The 26516-nt window shown below is 46.7% G+C and overlaps 1 protein-coding gene across 3 annotated transcripts; it reads left to right on the top strand.

Moving 5' to 3' along the window:
- Positions 1–1127: 1127 nt before the first annotated feature.
- On the top strand, positions 1128–22598 carry akap11 (A kinase (PRKA) anchor protein 11). Of its 3 annotated transcripts, none has more exons than XM_053439425.1 (13): positions 1128–1256; positions 1498–1593; positions 5308–5413; positions 6015–6125; positions 6209–6262; positions 7170–7301; positions 8026–8287; positions 8387–12749; positions 12839–12979; positions 15471–15554; positions 17862–17908; positions 18549–18748; positions 19374–22598. In XM_053439425.1, exons 3-13 carry the CDS (start codon positions 5351–5353, stop codon positions 19563–19565), a joined length of 5649 nt encoding a protein of 1882 aa, XP_053295400.1. In that variant the 5' UTR covers positions 1128–1256; positions 1498–1593; positions 5308–5350; the 3' UTR covers positions 19566–22598. The 3 variants fall into 3 exon arrangements, with proteins under 3 accessions (XP_053295400.1, XP_053295399.1, XP_053295401.1); XM_053439424.1 differs by having other exon boundaries at positions 15468–15554; XM_053439426.1 differs by lacking the exon at positions 15471–15554.
- The last annotated feature ends 3918 nt before the right edge of the window (positions 22599–26516 follow it).

The following is a 26516-nucleotide window of genomic DNA, read 5'->3' as shown; positions in this document are numbered from 1 at the left end:
AACACTTCCAACTTTTAATGTTATGACATATTCGAAAGAAGACAAATATACATGTATGTAAAAAATGTAATTAATCTTTTCTCCAAATCATGATAACAATTTAGGAAGATAGATAGATAGATAGATAGATAGATAGATAGATAGACTGAGAGTGATATACGATAGAAATAATGGTAATTATGGTTATAATAATAATCATCGTCATCATCATCATAATAATAATATTCTGGTCAGATCACAACATCAGCTCAAGCTGAGCAGTACAATACTGACACCTTGAGGACAAAAGTGGGAACTGAAGGAGCAATCAATCTATGAATTATCAATTACTATAATTGTATATATAATATATATATATTTTTTTTTTCTTTCCTTTTTTTGACTAGAACTTCTGCAGGAGGGAGATTTGGAAACAAACATAGGACAACATATGACCCTTATTGTGACCTTTACTTAAACAGACCCATCACATCCAATCATTCATCAGTATCACAACAGCTCTGGACGAAGACACACAACAGTAACACATCATGAAGACACACAACAGTAACACATCATGAAGACACACAACAGTAACACATCATGAACAGGCAGAAAACAAGGAGTGAGGCGAGCAGCAGGAATGTTACACACAAACGATCAGAAATACGATCGACACACCTGTGTATCGATTTTTGTGAACACGCACATTGAAAATTCCTCCAGAATATGTACATTTTCACAACTTTCTAACTTGCACATTTTGGTAAGAATTTGAGGAATGTTAAAGCCTCAATAAGCCAGTTAATTTGCCTGAATAATAATAATAATCCTTACAATTTCAATAGGGCCTCACGTCTGTCAGTGCCTGTCAGTGCTCGGATCCTAATTATAGCACAGCAATTGAGTAAATGTATTATGTTATTATGATTTATTCTAAATTAAATGACGTATTTAGGATATATTGTTATTTATTGTGTACATTTTCATTATAATGCATATTCTGTATTATATATCCTAAAGGAATTGAGTGAATGTTACGTCCACCTCTGTAATCAATATCATTATTATCATCATTATTATGAACTCGATTGTTCGGAGCTCGGTTGAGCCGCAGATCGTGTTCTCCGGGCTCGATTGGCGCTGTCTCTGTGTTGTTTTCGTGGACAGACCGGAACGAGCGGAACTCGGTGATGTCGGTTGTTGTCGGTTCGTTTGCAGGAGTCGGTAACTGACGCGGGGCCGCGGGCGCGTGACCATGCACCGGGACACTTCAGGTGACTTCGTGTTGAGCGTGAATTAATATCAGAAACGTGACTTTACCGGAATGTGGGGGTTCACTGCGTCATGTTAGCTGCGGATGCTAACGATGCTAATGTGTGATAATGAGCGACAGTAGCATGAAGGAGGATTAAACAGATGTTGAACTGATGTTGATTCATATTTAATATGTGAGGAAGTTGATTATCTTGATCCAGATGTGACAGATGTGTGCCCCCCCCCCCCCTCCTCCCTCAGGCTGGACGGTAGGAACTCGAGCCTGAACCGATCTGCGGTCGGATCCTGGACGGGTCTCACACCGAGGACAGCAGCAGCAGAGTCGGACCCTGAGCGGTGAGACAACGCGTCTTTACTCCCACGTGTGTGTGCGGCAGGAATACTAACGTGTACGCGACTCACAACCCGCTGTCGTGGGTTCGATGCTCGGATGCGCCCTGCACGGCAGCGTTAGCTCGGGGGCTAGGTGCTAGCTAACGACAATAAGGTGACATCACAGTGAGGAGACCGCGGCCTGGTTCCGCTGACAGCCCGTCACCGTGCGCGCGTGTGTGTGTGTGTGTGTGGGGGGGGGGGGGCGTCAGGTGTGTGCGTTGGCCGGTGCTCGTGCGGGTCGTGCTGCGGGGGTCCAGCAGTGATGTGCGGGGACTGACTGAACCGCACGGCCCGAGTGAGTCAACATCAGCATCGGGCCTGCTGCAGCGGTGGTGGTACCCCGGAGAGAGACCCCCAGAGCCCGGCTCCGGGAGCTGGAGCCCCGGCCTCGTCTCCAGGAGCAGGTTGCACTTCAGGCTGAGCTGTGGATACATCTGTGTGTGTTTTGTTGTGTTGTTGTGTTGTGTCTGTGTTGTGTGTGTGTCACAGCTGTGAGTGATCTTTACTGATTCAATCGTCATCGATGATGACAATATGTCATGTGTTGTTCAGCTCAGAGTGACACCATTCTGTAACCTAAATCCCTCTGTTGCATTATGGGTTATAAAGGTTGAGTTAGGGAAGTGTCATGTTGCAGCTGAACACCCCCCCCCCCCCCCCCCCCACCCCTACAAACATGAACTAGAAACTGTTGTAGCCTCAGTTGTCATAGAACCATAAAAATAGACTGTAAAAACGTCTGCCTCTATAGAGATGTAAATATAAAGTATGTAAATATAATGTATAATAATATAATGGACCATTCTAGAGTAAAGAAAACAACAATTTAGATGAAACAAACTTGTGAAAACATCACGTCAGGATCACTTTCACCAAATGAACCAGTGTCATCAACACTCTTATGAAGATTGTACATTGTGTACCTTCATGGGAGGGAGAGAAATGTGTCATGATGAGTCAGGCTTGTTTCTCTTAATATATATATATATATATATTTTAAACCAATCACATGCATGTGCACACAACAGCCGCATAGATGTGAACGCTGCAGCGCGGAGGGGATGTGATCTAACTCATGACAGATCCAGTCAATAGATCCTATTGATGCAAGTATCTATACTCAGAACAGGACTTTGTATCTGGAGCATTGAGGCTTTGGGGCTCGAGTTCAAGTTGTTGAAGACGGAATCAACCGCCAACAACCAAATGTGGAAACTAAACACGACCATGAGTGTTGCTGCTGAAAATGATTTACCTGGTTATTATAGTTTTGATGAATCAGTTTATGCCTTTTTATTCAGGTCAGGGTTTTAAAGTGACTTGTATTGTATTTAATGTGTTTGACACAGTCTGGAGAGAGAGACAGGAAACAGGTTCAGGGAGGAGTCAGTGTCTGTTGTTGTATCGCACCTTTTTGGTTACTTAGAGGTATCAGGTCACATGGTGTCGTGGACGAATAGAGAGGAGGACAGAAGACGAGGTTGTTGCTGTCGAGCTCTTTATGTGCTTTGAATCCATATTAAAGGCAGTGAGTAACCCGTTTTTACGACAATATAAAGACGGAGCATATATTGGATTTGTTTTTTTTTTCTGTATGATTTATTAACCAGTCAAGCAGGTTAGTGTAGCAGATGGTTTGCAGTAACTCCCCAGGCAGGAATCTAAATGTGACCACAGAGAATCAGTAAATCTGTGAAACATGAAGTTGACATTAGGTAGTAAAACATTTCCGATACTGATATATTATAAATTCTATGTTTTATAAAACGTCTCCTTATGGATGATGACATGATCATGCAATAGTGTTGAATAAGCAACACGCTGAAAAAAGTTACAGAGCCAAAACCAAGTTCTAGATCTCTTATTCTCTTAATATGAGAAATGTAAAAAGAAAAAACTAATTTGGGCCATTATGAAATCAAGCTAACGTTGACTGATTTTATCACCAAACCAGTAAATGTGTCACTGGTCTGCTGCAGCTGCCGTGGTGCCACCTGACCTGAGTCACCTGTGGCTCGGTGGAAATTGGTGTGAGATGGTGTTTGGTCTCACGTTGAGCTGAGAGTTCTGTTCCTCCTGCTCTCCCAGGCTCCGCTGCCCCCCCAGCCTCTGTTTATCCATCCTTCCGGCCACCCACTGCTCTGCACCACCAGCTAAACAACCAACACTTCAGACTACACAGCTTTTCACCACCTTGACAGGTTGTTGATTACAAACCTCCAGAACCTTTTTGCTGAATCTACATAGCTGCGTTCCTTTTTGTTTTGAAGCAGTGATAGTTAACTTCATGAATCACTCCTCAAGAATCTGTTTGACCTTGTTTGACTTAGTTGTACTTTTCCCGTTGCATGAGTAATACTAGATTACTATGACTCTGTGTGACCACACCAGTTGCACAAGGTGATAATGTCGTCTTCAGAAGTTATTCCCATAAACTGGACCACCGGACACTAGAGCTGTGAACTACAGATGAAACATCCCGACTGTTGTTCATCTCTCCTTCAGACAGTCACAGTCATAACAGACGTCATTGGGCCGGCTTCCTCTGTGACTGAGTGAATGTGGAAGTGCTGTGTGGTTGAGGTTGGGCAGCGGTGCCTGGCTACGTGCTTCTTTTTGCAAAGCACCCTGAGAATCCAGGAGGTCCGTGATCACCACAGGAAGCTGTGGCGTGCACTCGACCCCGCTGGTTCTCAGGATGCTGGAGGGGCTGATCAATCGGACCACCTGCCTGCATCGGCACTCCACTGGCTGCTTTGGACCGGACCTCAAAGGAGAGGCTCTGATTTCCTGGGAAACTTTTCCCTCTTGTACACTGTAAATATTTTGCCTCTCCAGCCGCACTCTCATGCTGCTTACCGAGTGTGTCTCCCCCGCTCCGAGCTCACACCGCTGCTCTCCTGCTCTCCTGTTTGATCTCCGATGCAGGCCTGGATATGAAAGAACAGTGGCTGCTCCTCACCAACAGGCTGAGTCTGGGCCTCATGTTATTTTCACACGGGTTCGACTAAACCTAGGTCAGCGGCACAATCTCAAAAATGTGGAGCACAAACCAAAACGTTAGCTGCATCGCGTCCTGCAGGGAAATGTTTTTAATCTGTTTCACAGGTGAGTGTTGATGTGAATCACTGGAGGGTTCACGTGCAGTAACACATCTCATTGTTGAACCCATGACAGTCACACAGAGCTGCCTGCATGTACAGTGGGCCGAGCTGCTGCAGATAGACTAAGAGCACTGAGGCTGTCACTGCTCTGTCATGTGATGGAGTTCACGCTGAACAATCCTGTTCACTTTCTGAGAGTTGCTGCAAGTAGAGACGTTCAGACACCATTTTTAACTCCCTGATACCGACACCTGGACTTTGTGCATGATACCGAGTCCCTATCCCATAGCGGTGCATTTAAAATATGAAAAACAAATACATACAGAGCATTAATAACATAGAACTTCTTTTATTATCTATAGTTTGAAGGCACTTATCGGAAAAGTTAGGGAATAAACAATAGTCAATTCCTTTAAACAGCTTAAACCTGTTTCTGAGCAGCGAAAAAGAGAATTGACTGAGCTTTGGGATTTATATCTCTGATACAAGTCTGAATTTCTAAACTTGTCTTCTCAATTCTGTGTTGCTCACTTTGCCTTTCTCTTCCTCCCGGGCTCCTCTGTGTTTACAGGTGAGCGGCCAGTCAGCCAGCACCTGTGCAGCTCGCAGATGCCATGGACGCCTGTGCCCGTATTCGAGGAGTCCCACTAAGGTCCAGGGCCTCGGTTCGGAAAGAGGTCTGTCTGCTGGGAGGCTGAAGTTTCTCCTGCCTCAGTCTGTATTGCACTGAATCTTTGAATGAGGGTTTTAAGCTCCAGTGATTACAGCTCATGTAGGATTTCTATGTGGACACGTGCACCAGATATTAAAAAGACTTTCAGCAGGACAAACTGAAATCAGATTTTGCTTCCTGGTCACAAAACTCAGGCTGTAGCACTTTGACTTCCTCCCTCCACTGGTGTTCTGCTGTTAAAATGCATAGGTTCTTGTGTTGTAATAAAGCAGCACTGTGCTCCAACTGTTTTACATGCTTGTGGTCAGGAGCTGCGATATGTTTACTGCAGTTTCTAATGTGGTGCTGTGTTCCAGTAGAAATGTATAGGACAGAAGGATATCAAGTGTTTTTGAATGTCACTGTGAATATAATCTTGTTACCCAGGATCTATATTAAAGTCACTTGTCAAAACAGCCAGATACTTTAAAATAGGATTTTCTTTTTCCTCCATTCATCGTCCATAAATGCTGCAGTGACAAAGAAATACATACACATTGGTTTCTCATTAGTTCTGCTGGGAAACCGTATCCTGAGTGTAAAGAACCCTGTGTGTGTGTTTGCAGACTGTGCGTGACAGTGGGGCTCAGTGTGTGAAGAGCCTCTTCAGGAACAAGAAGGAGCTGTGCAGCATCGGCCTGGAGCTGACGACCAGAGACGCCACGAGACTGACGGAGGTTTGTCTCACAAACACACAGCAATGCAAACATGTGCAGAGCTCGGCCACGTTCACTTATATCCATCTACTGTTTTCTTTCAGATTCATTTTGTGTGTCTGCCGGGACAATGTGAAGGGGACGAGGTCACCCAGCAGGTAAGACTTCAAACACGTGTTAACACGCCTACAGAATCTCACTTGTCTGATCTACTGTAAATCAAGTGGTAATGACACATTTTACACTGACACATCCAGAAAGTTACGTTGATTGTGTTTTAACAACAGCAACCATGAGAGTCTTGGATGTATTATTGTGTTTTGATCGTTTATTTAACCAGGAAGGTCCCTTGAAATACAGTATTTCTGCAGTAAAGTAAAGAATGTCTTTAAACACAAACTGGGTCGATAACACAAAAAAGATTGAACACAGTGAAAAGACCAAAGCATAGAAACATGGAAATCCCTAGCATAACTAAATTATGGAAATATAAAGCACATGTTAAAAGCAATTGCATTATTCAATAAAAACAGATTTCAAAAGGTTTTCCTAACGTGCTGACAGCATTACAATTTCAAGTTCCCAGCTCACTCCGAGCATGAAAGCACAAGGCAGATTTATGCAGCTCTGGTTGGGAAGTAGTAGAATAATGAAGAATTTCCATTCATAATCATGTTTTACAGTTACTGGGATGAAATGGCAGCACAGTGGATGAGTATTGTGGTCAGATTGGTTTAGTAGACCTGGCTTCAGGAGAACTGTGCAGGTGTAAAGACCTGAGAGTTACAGACCACTGGGTCAGAGCATCTCTTAAGAAGTGAGCAGTATCGATTACCTACTCCCTGGTGGGAGGAGGAACAAACCACAAACCCACGTTACTGGATGTGCTGGAACATTTCTGATCCACATCCGCTCCACCTCGCCCCCTACAGGACATTAAGAGTCTGCTGCTAACCCTCCAACGTCTGGTAGAGTCCACGTGTTGGTCAGTGTGTTAGACTGGGGGTGTCAGACTGTACTTTCAACCTCCAAGCTAACCAGCCTCTGTGTGATCTTCTGCCCCAGGCTCTGGCCTCTCTGCCAGGAGGGCTGTGTGAGCTCCTCCGGTCCCTCCATGTTGACGGGCTCAAAAACGACGAGGTTCTGCTGCTCAGAGACTCGCGCAGGCTGTCGGAGCACAAAGACGCTTGGCCTCAGGTACGTGACACATCCGAGGAACCGGCTCCGTCAGCATGTTGATGAAAGCAGAAGTGAGACGGGGAAATGCAGAACTCGATCGTTTCTATGTCTGTAGATGTACAGAAGACCACGTAGATGCTTCCTTATAAAAGTGACTCAAGATTCGTATGAAAAATAATTAGACATCTTTGCAATAACAAGGTTATTCACTCTGTAAGCAGAGCAGAGGAAAGGACATTAATGTTCAGCGACTCTGGCAGTTTGATGTGTTTTCCCGCTGCACGGCTGTGCCGGCGTTTCTCACGCTTTTGAAGAAACACAGGTCGAAACAGACGGGCTGAAAAAATGTTGTTTTTTCAGCCCACGGTTGCAGCCGTGTGTGTCTCGGTCGTGTGTGTGTGTTTGGGTTCACACAGGCCCTGCAGCTCGCTCTGCGGTTTGGTCGTCAGACAGTTAGACCCCCCACCTCTCTGCTTCACAGGGTGGACTTACTGCAAGGGATTTTGAACATGTATCATATCAACTTGCAATCAGAGTACAGACATAAGTCACCCCCATGTGAATTCTGCTTCATTTTGCACTTTCACATAATCAGCACGTCTTGTTCCAAGTTCCAAGGGACAGTTACTTTCACAGTTTTTAGACAGTTTAGCTGAATATGAATCACCAGCCCTGGTTTCAATATCTTCCTGCTCTTTTTCTCCATTCTTTTTCTGACTTTGTTCTCTTATTGTTCTTCCAGTGTTGGTTAAAGGCCGTGTGTGTGCTGAGGCATAACCCCAACACCAGCCTGTACCCCCAGGCCAGCGTGGCGTCTTTACTGAGCTTGCTGGGCTGCTACATGGCCGGTGTCCGCTACGCTTTAGAGCTTCAGGCGGTTCAGAGGAACTCGTCTGAGGCCAGTCAGCCGGAGGAGGACGACACCAACCAGTCGGTCTCATCCATCGAGGACGACTTCGTCACGGCCTTGGAGCATCTGGAGGACGACACAGGAAACAATCCCTGTACGTTTAACATATCTTGATGTTTATCTTTTATCTTTTCTTATTCTGTATTGTATTTATCCAGTTTTCTCTCGTCTCTCTCTTCATGTCCACCTGCAGCTTCATACCGTCACTTAAAAAAGCGCGACGTGGCTTCGCAGACAGTCCCAGCTCATAAGAGGAGAAAAGAACTGTCAGGCTCCCGTGTTATCATTGGCTCATCTTCCAAGAAGTATTCAGCCCAAAACAAGTCGGGTCCGGATGTGTCCATCACGGTGCAGAGGTCCTCGTGTGTGGAGCCACAGTGGACGTACTGCAGTCCTGGAGCTCGTGTCCCTTCTCCTGTGATTCATGTCAGTGATTCAGAGGAGTCCGACGGCTCCAGCCCCAGTCCGATCATTTTCCTGGACGAGGTGGGCTACCAGAAGAGCCTGCTGGCCAAGCTGGACATCCCCCAGGTGCCGGGGGGGCCCAGGGAGCGAGTTGAAGACTCAGACTCTGAAGTCAGTGAGTTCTTTGACAGTTTTGATCAGTTTGATGATGTGGATGAGCTGAGTTCAGAGAGCTCCACTCTTGCACTGCCTCTGGACACCATCAGTGCTCCAGCCTCACAGAAGAAGTGCACCGAGTCCAGCTCCGGGGGGTCGACATCCAAATATGTTTCTAGGGGCTGCTCAACCAAGGGGATGAATCCTCAACGCTTCGACCACCCCACTCTCCCAGCCAATGTGAAAAAACCTACTCCTCTGAAACCAGGCTCTCCCTACTCGCTTCACACCGACGTCCCCGACTCCCCTCGACCCGTGCAGACCTCCTCAGACGAAAATGGCGGCCCGCTCTTCAGTCCTGTCAGCTCCTCGGCCTTCAGCCCTCTGGTGGACTCAAGTGGACCAATGGAATACTTTTGGAAGACAAATGAAGAGAGTCAGGACAGCTCAGAGCTACGTAAACCCCAGGACGTCTGCTCTCTGTATAAGACCTACTCAGACTTTGCCAACAGCCTCTCCAAAGAAATTCTGGGGTCCGTGTGTGGCTACCAGTCGGCTGTGGACATCAGTGACAACAAGAATCTCAGCTGCGTCTGCCACAAGGAATTTGAGAATCCTTCTGGTTACCTGATGAAGCTCTCAGAAATACAGGAGACTGTGACCGTGGACAAGTTGCAGAAGACGTCTCAGTCTCTGACCGATGGCATCCAGAGGTTTGCCACAGACCTGGTGGAAATGAGCCTGGGCAGCGCCTTGAGAGACCTTCAGAAAGGCGTGTCCTCCTGTACCACCACCTTGTGTCACTTAGCTGCGAGGCTCACCTCCTCGGTGTTTCAGATGGCCTTCCACGAGATCGGGATGCGCCACGCCTATGTGTTGAAGGAGCGAGCAGTCAGTGGATTGGCTGGTTTCCTGGTGGGAGAGGCTGTGTCCGGGGCGCTGAAGGACTTCCTGACAGTGAAAAAACAGATCTTTCACAGCACAGTTTCAAGTTTCGCTGCTGATTTGGCTGAAGAGCTTGTGTTTGAAGGTATTATGGAAGTGTGTCAGTTCTCCCACCCCTCAACCCCTCTCACCCCTAGCAACTGGTCCTTTGGCCATAGGCAAGAGGAAGAAGAGGAAGAGGAGGAGGTGGTTACCTCCTACGCTTCAGATTTGTCTGAGTCTGTTATCCAGGAGGCCTTCATAGAGCTCTCTCAGGCTGATGTTGCCTTCACCAGCCAAGCAGCTATTAGTGTGTCTCTAGACAACATCTGTTACGTCAGTGCAGAGAACAGCAGCACTAACACCTGCAGTACCTTTGCCAACCAGCAGGTTTTAAGTTCCAGCTCAGCTGCAGCAGTTCCAGGGCCCTCAGGAGAAGATGCTACCTGCACGGTGAAGGAAGCCCTGTTCACTGTCTCTGGGATGGCCAGTTGTATTCCTGTGCCCCAGGCCGGCCAAGCCCTCTCCCACCTTCACGAGTCTGAGGAGACCAGTCAGTATACGGACGGTTCACCAGTTACCCCAGAGGAAAACCCTGAAGAATTAACCGAACCCTCCTCTGACGCCACCACATCTACACAGACTCACCTGTACAGTCATGGAACACAGACCCCCATAGCTGGAGGAGAGCCCTCCCAAGGAAAGTCCTCCTTCCAGAACTTCTCTGGCAACATGGTGGATCTGATAGTCACTGAGGCTTGTGAGCTAATAACTACTTCAAAGATGAAGAAGAGTTTCGGTGACTGTGCAGATTTCTTCACTAAGACAATCGGAAGCCGGAGGGACACTTCTCCGCCAGAATCCCCGTCGAAGCAGGCAGCCGGCAGGGAGTGTTTCAGGTATGACTGTAGAGATTCACAGTATCTGAGGAATGGCGGAGCTGCAGAAGAAGCAACGGGCTCTCAAAGCCACGGGAGAGCCGGCTGTGGGTTCGACCCGAGGACCAGAGTCGTGGTTGAAACTCATCCTGTAATGATGCATACTCTTGACGTGCCGGGTGCCGAGATGGGTGGACAGAGGAGGATACCTGCTCCTGGGGACGACTCCACTCCGAGCACTGGCCAGAAATCTGGTGGGACTCCCGGCACGCCTCCTTCGACCCCTCAGCAGCCCAGTGAGGTCTCCAAGGAGAAGCAGATAAAACAGTTCTCCAAGAAGCTGAAAAGCAAACTGGCCAAAGAGTTTTCCCCTGCTACCCCGCCTTCCACCCCTCACTATCAGCCCGAGCCTGGCCCAGGGCCAAAAGACGTCACCCCTGAAGAAGACAAGGCCGAGTTCATGCTCAAGCTGATGAGGTCTCTCTCTGAGGAGGCAGATGGCAACGAGGAGGAAGAGGAGGAAGCGCTGGCAGAAGAGGTTGGTGCTGATGTCAGTCACAGATGTTTAGAGACGGGGAGTGGCCGGCATGACATGAACCAGATGTCGGCTAACAGGATGTCCAACAAAGAAGCTCTGCACTATGCCGAGAGGTTGGCCTGTCACATCGTCTCAATGGCGACAGAGATGGACACGCTGGGAGTAGCAGTGGAGGAGGAGGAGGAAGAGGAGGAGGAGGTGAGAGAGATGAGCAAGGGCAGCGGGAGGAGGAGAGACAGCGTGGCTCAGTTCTCTGAGCAGACGCTCAACACTTTGTGGGTGTATGCTGGGGAGGTGGCGGGGGAGGTGATCAGCGATGTGAAGAGGATGGTGAGCTCTGGTCAGCAGTGTCCATATCACAGAGCTCTCAGAAGAAGGAGCCTGGACAGATCGATCTCTGAAGGTTTGCACCATCACCAGTCTCAACTCAGTACAGACCAGAACAGAGACTGGCGGGTGGGGAGGCAGGCGGAGCAGTGGTCCAGTGACCTGTTAGCCTCCGTCTTGCGCTCTCCCACCTCCAGTTCGAGCGCCTGCTCCAGCTCCGGCCTGTCCTCGGAGTATCCCAGCTGTGAGAGTGTGACGGATGAATATGCTGGCTACCTCATCAGGGTGCTGAAAAAAGAGGGAGGCAATAGGGAGCTGGTGCTGGACCAGTACGCCAGCCGTCTGGCCTACCGATCCATAAAACAAGGCTTGGCTCATGCTAGTCGCAAGGTCAAGCAGAGAACCTCTAGCCTACGCCTTCACTCCTCCAAGTCGCTGCCAGATGAATGGAGAGCTTCGAGTAGCGAGGCCTCGTCACCCAAGGACGGAGCAGAGTCGGTGGCGTCTCCGTCGGGCGAGGACGCTCAGTGTTGTTGCAGCGACTCTGAAGAGCAGAGGGAGTACATGGACCTGGTGAACTTCGCGGAGTCTTTAGCGTACACCATCACCTGTGACGTCACACGCAAGCTGCATCTCTCCTCCGTGCGACTGCCCAAGTCTCTGACCGACTCCTGTCTTTATAAGAAATCCAAATTTGAAGACATGGCAGATAATCTCATCAGGAACTCCTTCTCCTGCCCCCTGTTGTCCAAAGAGGGTAAAAGCAAGCATTACCACAGTACAGGAAGCCTGTATGAAGGAGGCTACAGCAGCAGGGTGGTTCAGGTCATCGATCATTACGCCAGGAAAATAGTTGACGACACGTTGAAGATGAGCCTGTCTTCAGCTGGACATTCCTCCAGGGAGCACCAGAGGACGCAAGGCCCCTCTCACACCCAGAGACTGTCTGAGGGCCCAGCAGGGGGCATCGCTCTCGGGGAGAGGACGTGCCGCTATTGTGAAGTCCAGGAGTGTCCGTACTGCACCAAGCACAGCCGGCACCACCAGCCCGGGTCGCAGAGGAGGAAACGAGGCTCGGACGGTCAGACAAGAGCCGAGCGCCTCCCCAGCCTGGACATCCCTCAGATCCACATCGACCTGGACCACAGGGCAGCGTTCGCAGATGATATGGTTTCAACGGCGATGGAGACGGCTAAACGCGAGCTGAGCAACACCAGCCTGAACGCCGACAGTGGCATCGGCCATGATGGAGCCAGCTACGCTGAGAGTCTGACGACAGAGATCATGACATCAGCCATCACCAACATCTGCCAGGCTGCCAACACCAGGTACACATTTCTATAAAAGTCTCATTTACTTCTATCACTGCACCATCATGAATCCGTAAGGTGTAAACATTGGTTCCTTCTCCGTGCAGCTCTCCAGGGCGGGAAGCGACCGAGTCGACCGTGTCCCAGCAGCTGAGTGTGGGAGACGACAGTCTGGGCAGCTGGTCCAACCTGAGCTTTGAGGACGAGCATGCAGACGACAACAGCAGCTTCCTGCACCTCAGTGACAGGTAGACAACCACTAGCTCCCTCACACAAACACACAACACAAAGATCCAGGCACCTGAGGAGAAATACACTGTTTGCACACAGTTCTCTTGAAGGAATATGTTGTGTGGGTCTGACAATGCTGTTGTGTCTTCACTTAAACATTTGTGACTAAGAAATAACCAGATGTCCATATAGATATTAGATTTAGTCCCTTCAATCTAATATCTATACGGACATCTAAACAATATTGAAGAAGCATTATTATTTGTTTTGCAGCAACAGGTGGCACAAGCCCCTATGTATTTCCTTTTAAATGATAAACCAACATATATCAGATTTTTTATAGCTAAGGGTTCAATAAAATGTTGACAAGATGTGCTGTAAAATACTAAATTAGACTTTGACCACAGAGTGTCCGGCCAACAGAAAGGTATCAAGTGTCCTGTGAGGGTCTAAGTATTGAGCCGGCCCGGTGTTGAAACATGTGGGGACAATGTTGACACGGGTAAGAGGCTGTAGAATTTATTCCTGTGCGGACACCAACTCAGGACATGAGGAATGAGGCTTGTTGATGGTGTTGGACACTTTGCAGGAGTCTCCTGTGGTCGAGTCTCGATTGGAGGTTTCCCAAGGTCAGCACAGGGCACAGAGTTTGGTTTGAGTCCTCTCTGCCAGAATGCAATTTTCTCTGATTTGTACAAATGTTGCATTATAACGGAGCTGTGTAACGGATATGTTGTTAAGATTTTATGTAGCTGTCAGTGGAGCCCAGTTTGTGAAATTCACCACAAGGATGGAGGACAGAACTGTAGTTGTGACAGAATCACTAAACAGGATCGAGTGTCGGACGTCTTTGAACATATGAGCACACACACGTCTTGGGCTCTGGGAACCAAGCTGCTGACACTTCTGGCAAAGCTTTTTATCTCTATGGAGGCAAAACTGACAACATGTTAGATTCTTTCCCAAGATCCTGAGAGAACACAGTGTGTTCGCAGATACTTAGTCAATCAGGGCCGAGTTAGTGTATCATAATATTTTCTCAAGGTGTGTCTGTGAGCGCTCTCTTCACTTCAGGCGCTGTTTCCACAAGATCAAAGTCCAGCATGTGTAATTCCTTAGACTCTCTTCAAAAGGCCTCTGCAGATGAACTAATGGAAGTGGGAAATAACTCATCTTGAACACGATGATTGACTAAATGAACACGTTCTCACCATGTGTCATCCAGGCCATGGAGCTGAAGTAATTCAGATTGATGGAGGTATTTTTAGATGATCAGAAATGCTGCACGCCACAGTCTGCAGGCTCCAGCCAGCAGGCTAATCATTGACTAATTACACAGAGAGAGAGTCGGTGTTGTGCTTGTGTTGCCAGCCGGTTGTCCTGGTGGAGCCCACGTGATTCACAGGATCTCGTGACCACCGGGATGCACTGATCTCACATCTTAAGCCTTGAGCAACACGTTGTCTCAATCACAGTCAAAGATGAATCAGTGGAAAATTCAGCATCGTTTGAAGAAAGCTGCTCACCTGACATTTAAAGGATTCTGACAAAAGTGATCATCAGTCTGAGTATTGTTGGTTTAAGCCTCATTACAGATATTGTTATTTTAGAGAAAGAGATGAAGCTGCTTGATGGATCCTGATCTTTGTTTTATCTTAGTAGCTCTCATATCAGTCTGAGAAAGTCTCAACTGTAACAATATGAATTATAGACCATAAAAATCCTTAAATACGTTTAAATATTAGGTCTTAAAGTGTTTGGGTAGGTCTTAATTACGTCAACGTACATTTAACGTTTCTTAAATTAGTTTGTGGTTTCGGCAGCATGATTTTTTTCTCCATGCGTTTTAGTTGTTTTCTCAACAATACAGATATTGAGCTGTAATAAAACTACCATCACGACCAATGTGGAGCAGATAACTGATCCTGGTGTTTCCAGGGATGTGATCTCCAAACTTATCTTTAATTATAATAAAGTCTAATTAATTCTGACTCAGATTTTCCTTCATATCTGTCGAACTTTACATGCGTGTTAAATTTCATCCATCGTGGTCTTAAAAAGTCTGAAATTGAAGTTGTTTGAAACCTCAGACTGTAAATAAAGATGGATGACGATGTTGGCTCCATGTGGCCGACTGCAGTAAAGGTCATGAACCCTTCCTCCTCCATGTCAGTGAACGGGACATGGACCAAACTATAAAGTCAAAGTACACCTCACATATTAAAATCACTTCAGATCTTCCTGCTTGTTTCTGGATAGCTGGAGGAAGTGGAGACGGGTTGTCCATCTTAATTTATTGTGTGTGATAGAAACCTGCACAAACCTTGATTTTAACCTCACCTGACATTTAGTTTTTTTCCAAATGTCTAGAAACCTCACCCCTCAGAGTCCAGTGTGTTTACAGATCTGATCATTAGAGTAGATAAACCTGCTGAGTCCCTTCTGATCTGTGTCTCTCATGGCGCTCAGTGTCAGAGTGGTGCGTTACCTTCCTTCTCTCTCCAGCAGCAATGGGAACAGCAGTAGCTGGAGCAGTCTGGGCCTGGAGGGGGAGGCGTGTGAGGAGCGCATGTCCTTCTCCCCCTCGGACAGGTTGGTCGCGGCTAACCTCCCAAAATAAAAGACCTGGGGTTTCACCTGGAATGAGACAAACACATAATCACTCAATTCACCGGAGCGTAAGCAAGGAAGCACGTGACCGATCCATCGGCACCGAACTGAAACCAGAGGACTTCCTTCGCTGCATGAAAATGATTTACCACATTGTACAATAGCATTTGGATTTGTACTTTGTCTCATTCTAGAAAACCACCAGCCCCTCGCATGACCACAGCAAAGCTCTAAATATAAACAGGCTTTACACGGCACAAGCTTGTTGACGCTAACGTCCGCCTGTGATGTTTTGTGGACGTACATTACTTGCATGCGATTTGGTTTCTTGACGGGATGATTTGTGGTGTTGTTGTACTTCGGGGGTTCCTGCCCTCGTTGCATTGATGCTGTTTGACAGTTTAAACCCACCGATAGTTTCAGATCGACCAGCTGATTTCACTCCTGCAGGTCTGACATCACCGGCCTTGTTCTTTAGAAAAACACACACAGGATAATTGACGTGTTCAAGCTGCCCTGCCAGGCCCTTTATAAACATGCAGTGTTTTCTCAGGCTGGTGAATGTGTTTAATCTTCCATTCATGCAGCCGCTTGTTTCAGGTACTAACAGCTAGGCTCCTGTCAATCAACATGCTAATCAACATAAAGAGACTCCAGTGTCATGTTTTCTAGTCTTTATTTTTTCCATCAACACAGAACATGAAGTCAGTTTAGCAGCTCAGACGTCAGAGCTTCTCCACAAGCGTCTGAGTGATCGTCTCCAAAGGTCATTACCCAGCAAGTCGTTAAGATCTCTGTAACAGAGAAATGAGCTCATGAGCGTGTTTGCTTGTGGGCGGCTGCACAAAGTCTCTTGAGGTCAGTTATTCATTACAGTAAACATATGTTTTATATCGATATGTATGAGTCTTGATTCAACGGCCCTGGTTTGGTGCCAGCCCTTCTCTCTGCTGCAGCTCGTCCCCGTTTCACACACTGTCAGTACAACCTCTTTAAAACTGAGGATTTGTTGATGTTGATGTTGATTCACGTCTAATATCAGTTGAAACCTGTAGATTCCTTTAAAAATAGAAATGCTGCCACAGATTTATTAATCTGAAAAGGGCTAAAACATAAATGAACAGAAACAGAAAAGCGAGGACCGACCAGGTGACGTCACCCTGCTGACATTTAAATTTAAATATAAATCTCACAAGGCTTATACTGTTATAAGTTTCACTATAATATCTTTACCCCATTATATGTGCATTATAAGTGATGCATAGTACTTATCTACAAATGGTTTATCTGACAAGATGACAATATATGTTACTGATATTCTTGTTTATAAAATGTAGAGTAATAGATTAGTTTGAGTGTTTATGAATTATCTGTTTACATCGTAGTGTACAGGCAGTTCCTCTCCAGCCATTAGGTGGCAGGTTTCACACAGATACAGATTTGTGGTTAACTTACTTCTAAACATTAAAAACATAAGATACCTTTGAAATAAAGAAGTGAGTCACTGGGAGACGGCTTTTATCACAATTTTTCACCATCGTGGAATTTGACAAAAATAGATTACAGGACAATTTGAAAAGAAAACTACAAAGCAGAACACACACAATGAACTAAATACTTTTGAAGTATAAACTATATTTAGCTCCTAGTCACCAGCTTCAGTGAATCCTTTACACGGTGGGTTTAAACAGTCACAGCTCTAATGACCAGAGGTGATGATAGATGTGAGTTAACTGTGGTATTGTCCTGTGATGCATGACTTTGTAGTTTCTCCGTCTCTCTGTTCTGACGATGTCCCGGCTGCTTCCTGATCCTGTTCATAAATACAGTGATATGTGAAAATCCATCCTCCTTCAGAAAAGAAAACAATCTGCTCGTATCGAGTCTGAGAGTCTGTCGCCGTGGGCTGTGTCAACAAGCCCGTGATTAACGCTCCTCAAGCGGAGAAGAAATGACTGTTTACCTGTTGGCACGACACACGGACAATATTTGCACAATTGACAGGAGAGATATTGAGCAGATTGTCGCACATGAACTCTCAGACGCCGAATCTCAAACCGACAAAAGACACCGAAGCAGGAAAGAACATTTACTGGATCATAGAACAATATTGACTGGAAATAGGCAGCATGGTTTCCTCTGTGTGTCAAGAGCTCGTTGGATCAGATGACTGAATGAAGTGCTTGTGGGGCTTGTTGCTGCTGTTAGCTGAAGCATGCTCCTCGTTCTTCATGTCTGCAGCTTGGGTTCCCTCCTTTCTAACCTCTGACACTTCTTCTCCTCCACCAGCGACAACACCGAGGACAAGGAGGCTGAGGTCAAAGAGGAATCCAGCGGTAAGAACATTTCTCCCCTGCAGCTTCACCTTTGGAACAAACCGAGCACACTTGAGACAGCGGGGGGGGGGAGGGGGGAGGGGGGGGGGGGGGGGGAGGGGGAGGGGGGGGGGAGGGGGGGAGGGGGGGGGCCCTCTCCTAATTTGAGGTCCTGTTCTTTCCACTCTTTGAGATTAAGAACAGTTGGACTTGATTTCAAATGGTTGTGTGTCTGTGTGTGTGTCTGTGTGTGTGTGGATTCAGGGGATTTCACCACCCCCATGTCCAGCCACTCATTCATCCCCTCCACTCCCTCCACAGTCTCTCTGTCGGCGTCATGTGTGTTTCAAAGGGCACGGGGGAGGGGGGGGGGGGGGGTTAGTGGTGGGAGCGTGGGAACAAAGTTACTGTTGCACATTACCCATAGTGCATCTGCATCCACACAAAGACGTACTGAGCTACACACTCACTCACTTGTGAACACGATATCTCAAGAAGCCCTTGAAGGAATTTCTTCAAATTGGTCGGTGACCTCATATGATTCTGAAACATAAATATATGAACCTGCTCAGGTGGGTGGAGCCCAACGGCTGCAGGCTGAATAAACAAAACCTTCTTCTGATGTTGACTCTGAAATGAAGCACATGTCCCCGTCCTGCAGGGACAGTGAGCGTGGACCGGACTCAGGTGCAGGCTCCCAGGACCGGACTGGTGGTGGTGAACTCGGACGTCAGGGAGCTGCGGCGCAGTCCTCAGCCCGTCGGCCTGGACCCTCAGCTCAGGAGCATGCTGCAGTGGCTGGCGGCCTCCATGGCCGACATCCCCCAGATCCAGCTGAGTCCTGACAGAGAGCTGCAGCAGGTGACTTCCCCCCCCCCCCCCCCCCCCCCCCCCCCCGCACACAACACGTTCAGAAACCACCGACTCCCCAACGTGGAGTCTATTATTAATCATCACCACTTTCTCTAACCACGTCAGGTCGGAGACAGACTCACTCTCTGGCATGTTGTTCGTTTTCAAGGTCAAACAGTCGTTATAGTGTTTGGTTTCCACTGAACTTCACTTTGCTGTGGTTACACACAAGAAGGAGAAGTGATGATGACGGATGACAAAGACTCTCCCTCCTCTTCTTCCTCTTCTTCCTCCTCTCCCTCTTCTTCCTACTTTTCTTCTACCTCTTCTTCTTCTGCTGCTTCTTCACTGCAGTCGTCATACACTTCAAAAACTTGAGTGTTCAGGTGTTCCAGCTCATTCAATTTACAGATGTTCTAATATAAATATATAATCTACATATTTATTCAATACGCTTTTTGTTGAGATGTTGATTAAACTGCATTTTACTTCATTGCTGAGTGTAATTTATACGAATAGGTTGACCAGAGTGATTACAATCTATTTGATTTGATTTGTGATGGCTTTGCAGTGAATAATAACTCTCACTCACACCATAATAATAACATTTGATTGATTGGTTCTGTCTCCTCAGCTCCCTGTGGTCGTCCAGAGGCTTCGGGAGAGGAGGTGGCGAGTGGGGGAGCTGCTGCACATGCTGCTGCGCTACTGTGAAGAGAGTCAGACGCACGTCGGCCAGTCCCAGGCCCGAGAGGAGGCCCAGCAGGGGGCCAGAGAACCACACCGCTCCCAGCCCCTCTTCCAGTGGCTCCTGGAGCACGCCTAGATCCTCCTTCCTCTCCTCCTTCCTCTCCTCCTTCCTCTCCTCCTCCCTCTCCTCCTTCCTCTCGTCCTTCCTCTCCTCTCGTCTGCCTCTAGGTGGCGCCATACAAATCAGCCCATCCAACATCCCCTCATGAATGTGGGCAGCGAGTGTTTTGCGTTGCATGCTGTGTCCACGAGTACTTCTGGTGTATTTCATTTCTCTTCCCACCTCCTGTCGTGTTCTGCATCAGGCGCTGATTCAGAGTCTGTCCCGTTCTCCTGCAGCTTTGATTTGAAGCCCTCACACCTTCTGCTGTCGTGTTTGAGCCACAGAAAGAAAGGGAGAGAGGAAAGAGAGAGGGAGGGAGGGAGGGAAAGAGAGAGAGACCCACCCCATGTGTCTCCAGACAGAGACAGAAATGTGAGTGAGCTGAGAGACAGAGAATGTGTTTTTTGTTAGGGAATCCCCATCGCTGCCGGGCCGATGATGTCACCACACCCACGGCTCACCTCTTCGCTGGTGTTTCCACATGTTAAGAGACCAACTGTGCGCACATGCACACACACTGCGGCACACCACACCCTCGTATTATCAGAGGGGAATCCAAGAAACACTGATACTCATCCACCTCTGACCATTATTCCCCTGTAGTATTCCATTATTGTATTAACTCGCTCAGAAGTGACTGTACTCACGGTTTCTCTGGGATCCTGAAGGAGTCAGACGCAGGTTTAATGAAACCATCTGACCAACAGGCTGCCGGACGTCACAGGTCCTCATGGGGCGGCGGGTTGTGGATTCTGTTTTGGAAGAATTGATCTGAGTCAGGACTGAATAACGCTCGGTGGTTTGATTCTGGTGTGACGGTGAGAACAGCAGCAAGTGGATCCAGACCAGAGTATTAATGAGAACTGAACTCCACAGCCGTGTTCTCACCAGAAAACTGAGCCTCAGCTTATTCTAGTCAAATCAGTTAATGTAAAGATGCAGTTGATATATCACTCAGTTGTCCATAGAACCGAACAGGACCCTGTTATCTTTATAAATGAGTCTCTGAAGCATAGAAACAAACTGTTATAGTTTCTAGGACCTAATTGATCCCCATCGTGTGTGTTCTCCTCGTTAAGGCTCATTGATGCTCAACGTTGGACACGTGTCTAGGAACAGTCGGTTCAGATCGACCTCAGGTCAGTTTGGGTCCAGTTGGACACGTTGGGACACGTTGGACCCATGAAGACCTCAGCGTCACAAACAGAACAAGATGCTGTTGAAGCTGTACAACACTCTACAAACTTTCGATGCTGTGGTTTTGCGTTGATGATCCCACGAGTCTGATTCCTCTGAAAGCACTCGATGAAGTCGCCTTTTGCCCGTTTCGGTATTTCTGTGTTATCTCAAACCGTAACACTGCTGCCATGTGACAGTCTCCTCGGTTGTCAAACTTAGTAAAGACCTGAGAGGGGACCATGTCCACCTCGATCGCTCGGTGTTTAAAAGTCTATTTTTGAAGGTATCTAATCAAACATGAAACGCTGCTCAAAGCTGAGAAAGAAGCCGTGATCCTGGCTCCTCGTTGCCAAATGAAGCCAGTGAGGTGACCCCCCCCCCCCGGCTCCGGTCAGCACCAGTGCGTGTGAGGCTCGGTGTCCGTGGCCCTCGTCCAGTTCAGGGGAAGATCCAGTGACGCAGACGCTGGATCTTTAAGTAATTAAAGACGCTGATCCCAGTCTGCACCTCCACAACCACAAAGCAACCACACACTCATAGCTCGGGCCTGGACTCACACACTGTGTCGCCCACGCTTCAGTCACCTCGTGGAATGAAGCCCCCCCCCCCCCCCCATCACACACCCTGGTTACTCACCAGGCTCCATGTGTACGTCTACACGCACAGCACTACCAGCAACTTGCTGACATGCACTTTTTGTTTAGATTGTTTGTGATTCGGCCGAAGACAGGAAGTGGTCAGCGCTGCCCTCAGACCTGGTCCTGGTCCCTCCCCCCCCATTATAGAAAGATAACTGGGACACATTTAGTTTTTTGTACTTATTGTTTTCTCGAGGGATCTAAAGATAACACGATGCTACGAGCTCCTCACGCTTCTAACCATTAGTTTCCTCCTCAGTTTGAATCCCTGGCCCCTCCCACGGCCTCTCGTCTATCATCTTTATAAACTAGGTGTTGTTGGCGGTGTTCACCTGCATGGCTGAATCTACGTGGCGTTTGGAACTCGGTGTTCTTCTTCTCGATGTAGTGGCCTCTTCTAACCGAGCTGCAGCGGCTGCTCCGTGTTCTGTCGCTGCTTCAGCTCTCGGCTGCGGAACATTTAATCCTAAAGATCTTCGTCCTGTGTGATTTGTTTACGAGCAGAAATCAATTCATCACTTAATAAAGCAAACAAAGTTTTACTCCAGTTAATCCTCCTGTTGAAACAATGGGTAGGAACTGATGTGAAGTATTAACCCGAGGGGAGAGAGAGAGCGAGAGAGAGAGAGTGCAGGTATGTTGGTTTACATGAAGGAATGTATTCATGAAGAGCATCACAGAGTATAAATACCTTCTGCCCCCGTGTGGAGGTTGTGCACGTAGGACTTTCCCTGGTTCTTTCCAGCCGCCTCCTCCCTGTTCTTCTTCTTTTCTTTCTTTATCTACATTCCCGTTCATCCCAGACGACCTATAGCTCGATGTCGTTGTTCTTGTGAAAGCTGAATGTGAAACTGCAGAGACTCGACTCCGTGTCCAAGCAGAGGCTGTCAGTTGTTGTCAGTGTTGATTTCTGCGACAGGAAAATTAAATAAACAAAAAGAATTGAAAAAAAAAAAGAGACGGAGGCCTCGGCTCCTCTCACTTCTGTATTTTTCCCGCTTCCTTGTAAAATCCTGCCAAAATAACAGATATTTAATAAATTATGTAAGTTATATAACAGTGAGTTCACTACTTGTTCTCCCTCGTGGCATTGCTGAATAGTTTACACATTCTCAGCTCGAAGTCAGAAACTCTGAATTTGTTTATGTTGAAGCTTGGTGTGATAATAAAGCTTTTTCATGTGCTCTTATTTTGTGTGTCGGCTTTTTAATGGAACCATCACGTCATCATATCTTCCATCAAGGGGTTAAATTAAATGATCAAGTATTACTGTTACTGGTGAACGTGACCTGATTAGAGCTTCTTCTTATTAAATGCAGTATATTTAGCAGATACTTCATGTGAAATTCAGGACTTTTAATATCTTGGATTTCATTTCTCTAATTGAACTAAACCCTCTGAGCTCGTCTTCATTTTAAAACTTCCCTGATGATTCACTCGGTTAATTCAGAAATGACGCAACCTGATGCAACATGAAGTCAGTCATCAATTTCTGCAGAAAACTTCACCACATCAGAGTTTGGCCGTCAGAGAATCACACGGAGGATTTGAACTCTTCTGTTTCTCTGTCGTCTGCTCGTTAACGTGAAGATGAAGGAGAAGCTGACTCCGGGATTCGCTCCGAGCGATTAAAGGCTTGGTTTACCAGCCCAGGATAATTCTGCTCTTTACTGTTACCTGTGCTGCAGGTGCCAGAGGCCACAGGGGAGCTGTGAGTCAATGACAGTGCTGCACAGGCCCTGATTATACAACAGACACACAAAACAGCCATTGTTGCCGTGTGATTAAACTGCCACACAGGAACAAATGTGTGATGAGGTCATGTTCTCTACGAGGCACCTGTCAGCGTGCAGCTCCGTGTGCGGTGGCTGAACGGAGGTGTGGGTCTGACAGGGAGGGGGGGGGGGGGGGGAGGTGTGGATTCCTAATTGCCGGTTGTTTCGTGATACAGGAGGCGAAGAATGTGTCTGACGAGCACATCTCTGATCTCCCGAGCGGCAACGAGCCCGTCGACAACAAGAGGCCTCCAGATGCAGGAGACGCAGCTGCCTCGGGCTGTGGGCGACCTGACCTGAGTGACGTCTGCAGAGCAGGCCTCAAATTAGGGGGATGTGTGGGTGTGAGCACGGAGATAAAGATCTCTGCAACGAGAGAAAGAAGAAAGAGAGAGCGAGCGGGGTTACTGAGAAAAACAGCAAGAGTGGGACTTCCTGTTTCTGAGCGACATCTTTCATCCCACTGAGTGTGAGTCAAAGGCCAAAGAGGCTAATGTTGGAAAGCTAATTCTCTCACGACAGGCGGCAGGACGTATTTTATTTTAAGACGTCTCATTCGTGATATTGTCTTATTTATCATATTTGAAATATGCGTCATTCATTATTTTCATGGCTGGACCGCGCCCAGGGACGCAGCAGCGAGGAAAAAGTAAAAATAAATGGGGAAAGTCCCGTCAGTGAACTGATGCGGGTACAAACCAAAAACATTTCAACATGCATTTCAAGTGAAAACCTTAGAACAGGGTCACTGTGATTGGTTTATTACTGAGGTAGAGCTACAACGAGCAAAGTAAAGAATCTGATGTAGAGTGAGAGAAGCTCAAGGTTTTGACTTCCTGTCTGTGAAAAACAATCGACCTTCATCCTTGACCTAAGAGAAAGTTTCTAAACTAAAGAATCTCAACTCACGAGTTTCCAGCTGCTTCACAGAACAGGGTTGAGAACCTGAACTCATCAGGTCTGAGCTCAATACTGATGATCATAATATAATCCTTTTATTATTTTGAGAGAACTTTTCAAAGGTCAAATTACAAAGTGCTTCACAGGGAAAAAATTAAAACAAGTCAAAACCATTAGAATTAGAGAATCGTTATAAAAGTTCAATTATAATTCAAGTCAAATCCAGAAAGTCCCTCCAATCATTTTACATCTATTTTAAAACTATTTTAGTTTAATTTATAAATTCTTCTGTCTCATTTACTGGATTTTATATGTTTTTATATTTATATTTATATCGCACTACTTTTATCCATCGGTGATAACAGCCTCTGTCCCGTTTTTAATGTGTTAAATAAAAAGATTATATGAGTATCCCCCTGACCCTTATATACTACAACTATACTAATACTAGTACTACTACTACTAATCATGATCATCAACAACAACATCATGATAATACATTCTATTCATTTGCAAGTTTAAAAATTTCAAAAGACACTTTCAGGATAAATATAAGCTACACGTCATTAGCAGATCTGAAATGGTAGATTCTGAGCAGTTGAATCTGAGATGGACGGATCAGTTTTTATTATTTTATTACAATCATCTCCACATGATGAAACCCCTCGGCTCCTCTTCTGGAGGCAGACGAGTTATCGCTTCAGGTCCTGCAGCTGGTGAGAAGGTGTCGTGGTCCAGTGTGTGGTCTAGAGTGACACACACAAACTGATGCTGCAACTGACCACAGATCAGTGAGCGTCCAGGAGGAAACTCGGACAGGAACACGACCACAGAATCAAACATTACGACAGATTCACAGACGAGAAGCCACGGGAATGTCAGTCACACACACACACACACACACACACACACACACACACGTCACACACACACATTATCATCTCTACAAGCCGTGCATTGCAGTAATTGTGCAGAAAACCATTAGTCAGCAATAAAGTGAGACAGACCGGGGCCCGATGACAGCACCACCCTCCGGCTGTTCCACGGCAGCGTGGGTTGATGTCTGTGCCACACACACACACACATGAACACACACACGTCACTCACACACACACACACACACGCACACACACACACACTTGTCCCTAGCCCCTAAACCTAGTTTCTAACCCTAAAACCAAATCTTAACCTCAAACAACCCTCTGAATTTGAGGGGACAAAGTCAAAATGTCCTCAAAAAGTCAAAATGTCCTCACAATGATGGTATTGAACCAATATTGACCCTCAAAACAAAAGACAGACACACACAGACACACACACACACACTGTCTCTGGCATAAGATAGGCCTGGTGCCTATGCTGACATCACTTCCCTCCCAACAGCTACAAACGCAGGGGTTGTTGGGAGAGTCCACTGGATGGGGGGGGGGCTGTTGAGTCAAGCACATGGAATCTGTGATACTGAGCCGGGCTTTGTGTTGCTGAGGGGAAAACCAGCTACATCATCGTGTTGTGTTGACTCCGGTTCTCTGAAGAACTTCTCCTTTGTGTCTCCTCTTTGTTCCTGGTGCTCCTCCTTCCATCGGGCTGGTAGGTCGTGAGCGGCCCCCGAGCCAGAGGCCCCTGAGTCCACGGAGATGTGAGGTCACGCTTCCAGCCTCCGACTTCAGAGCTGACGTTTTCTCTCCCAGACCTGGGATCAGATGTTGTTGGGCGGCGGCAGCAGCTCGGCAGGATCCTCACGATACAACTGGTCCCCCGACACCGAACACGTTCATCCAGTGGAAAATCAAATTGTTCAAAACAGTTCTGCAAATTGGAAAACATGGAAGTATTTTATCTATCTGTTTGTCGACTCTTTAATTACTAACTTCTAGCCATGTAGCTAACTTCCTAAATTAAACAGTTTATCAACTTTTAACACTTTAAACTAACTTCATTAACTCGTATGTTTTAGTTCAACTGTTTACTTTTAGCCAACTGTCATTTCCTCTAAATCCATTACCTTATGCTAAATAGCTTCCTTTAGCTGTTCAGGTAATTATTTAGTTCAACTGTTTAAATACTTGTAGTTAACTTCAGTTGACAGGTAAACCATACTCCTCACAATTAATTTCAACTATTTAAACTGTTGATCGCACATTAATGATCGGTTTAAACCTTGATTATCCAAAATATGTATTTGAAATGTTAGTGAAATAAGTTAAAACTATCTATTTGAACCTTTTGTTCATTACTTTTCACTTGGGTTCAGTTTGTACTGCCAGTACTTTATAGCCAGAATACCGTGTACTCTAAGTGGATACACAGTATTTTTTCAAATTTGATAATACATCTTTTTAAAAGTACCTCCCTGGAGAGGTATATGAATCCCTTATTGAAAAACAGATCAGATATCTGTGTGTCACGGCGACAGAAGTTGTGGTGGACTT

The sequence above is a fragment of the Pleuronectes platessa genome, chromosome 14, assembly GCF_947347685.1.
Source record: "Pleuronectes platessa chromosome 14, fPlePla1.1, whole genome shotgun sequence".
Lineage (NCBI taxonomy): Eukaryota > Metazoa > Chordata > Actinopteri > Pleuronectiformes > Pleuronectidae > Pleuronectes > Pleuronectes platessa.
This window is presented reverse-complemented; position numbering and strand designations above follow the sequence as displayed.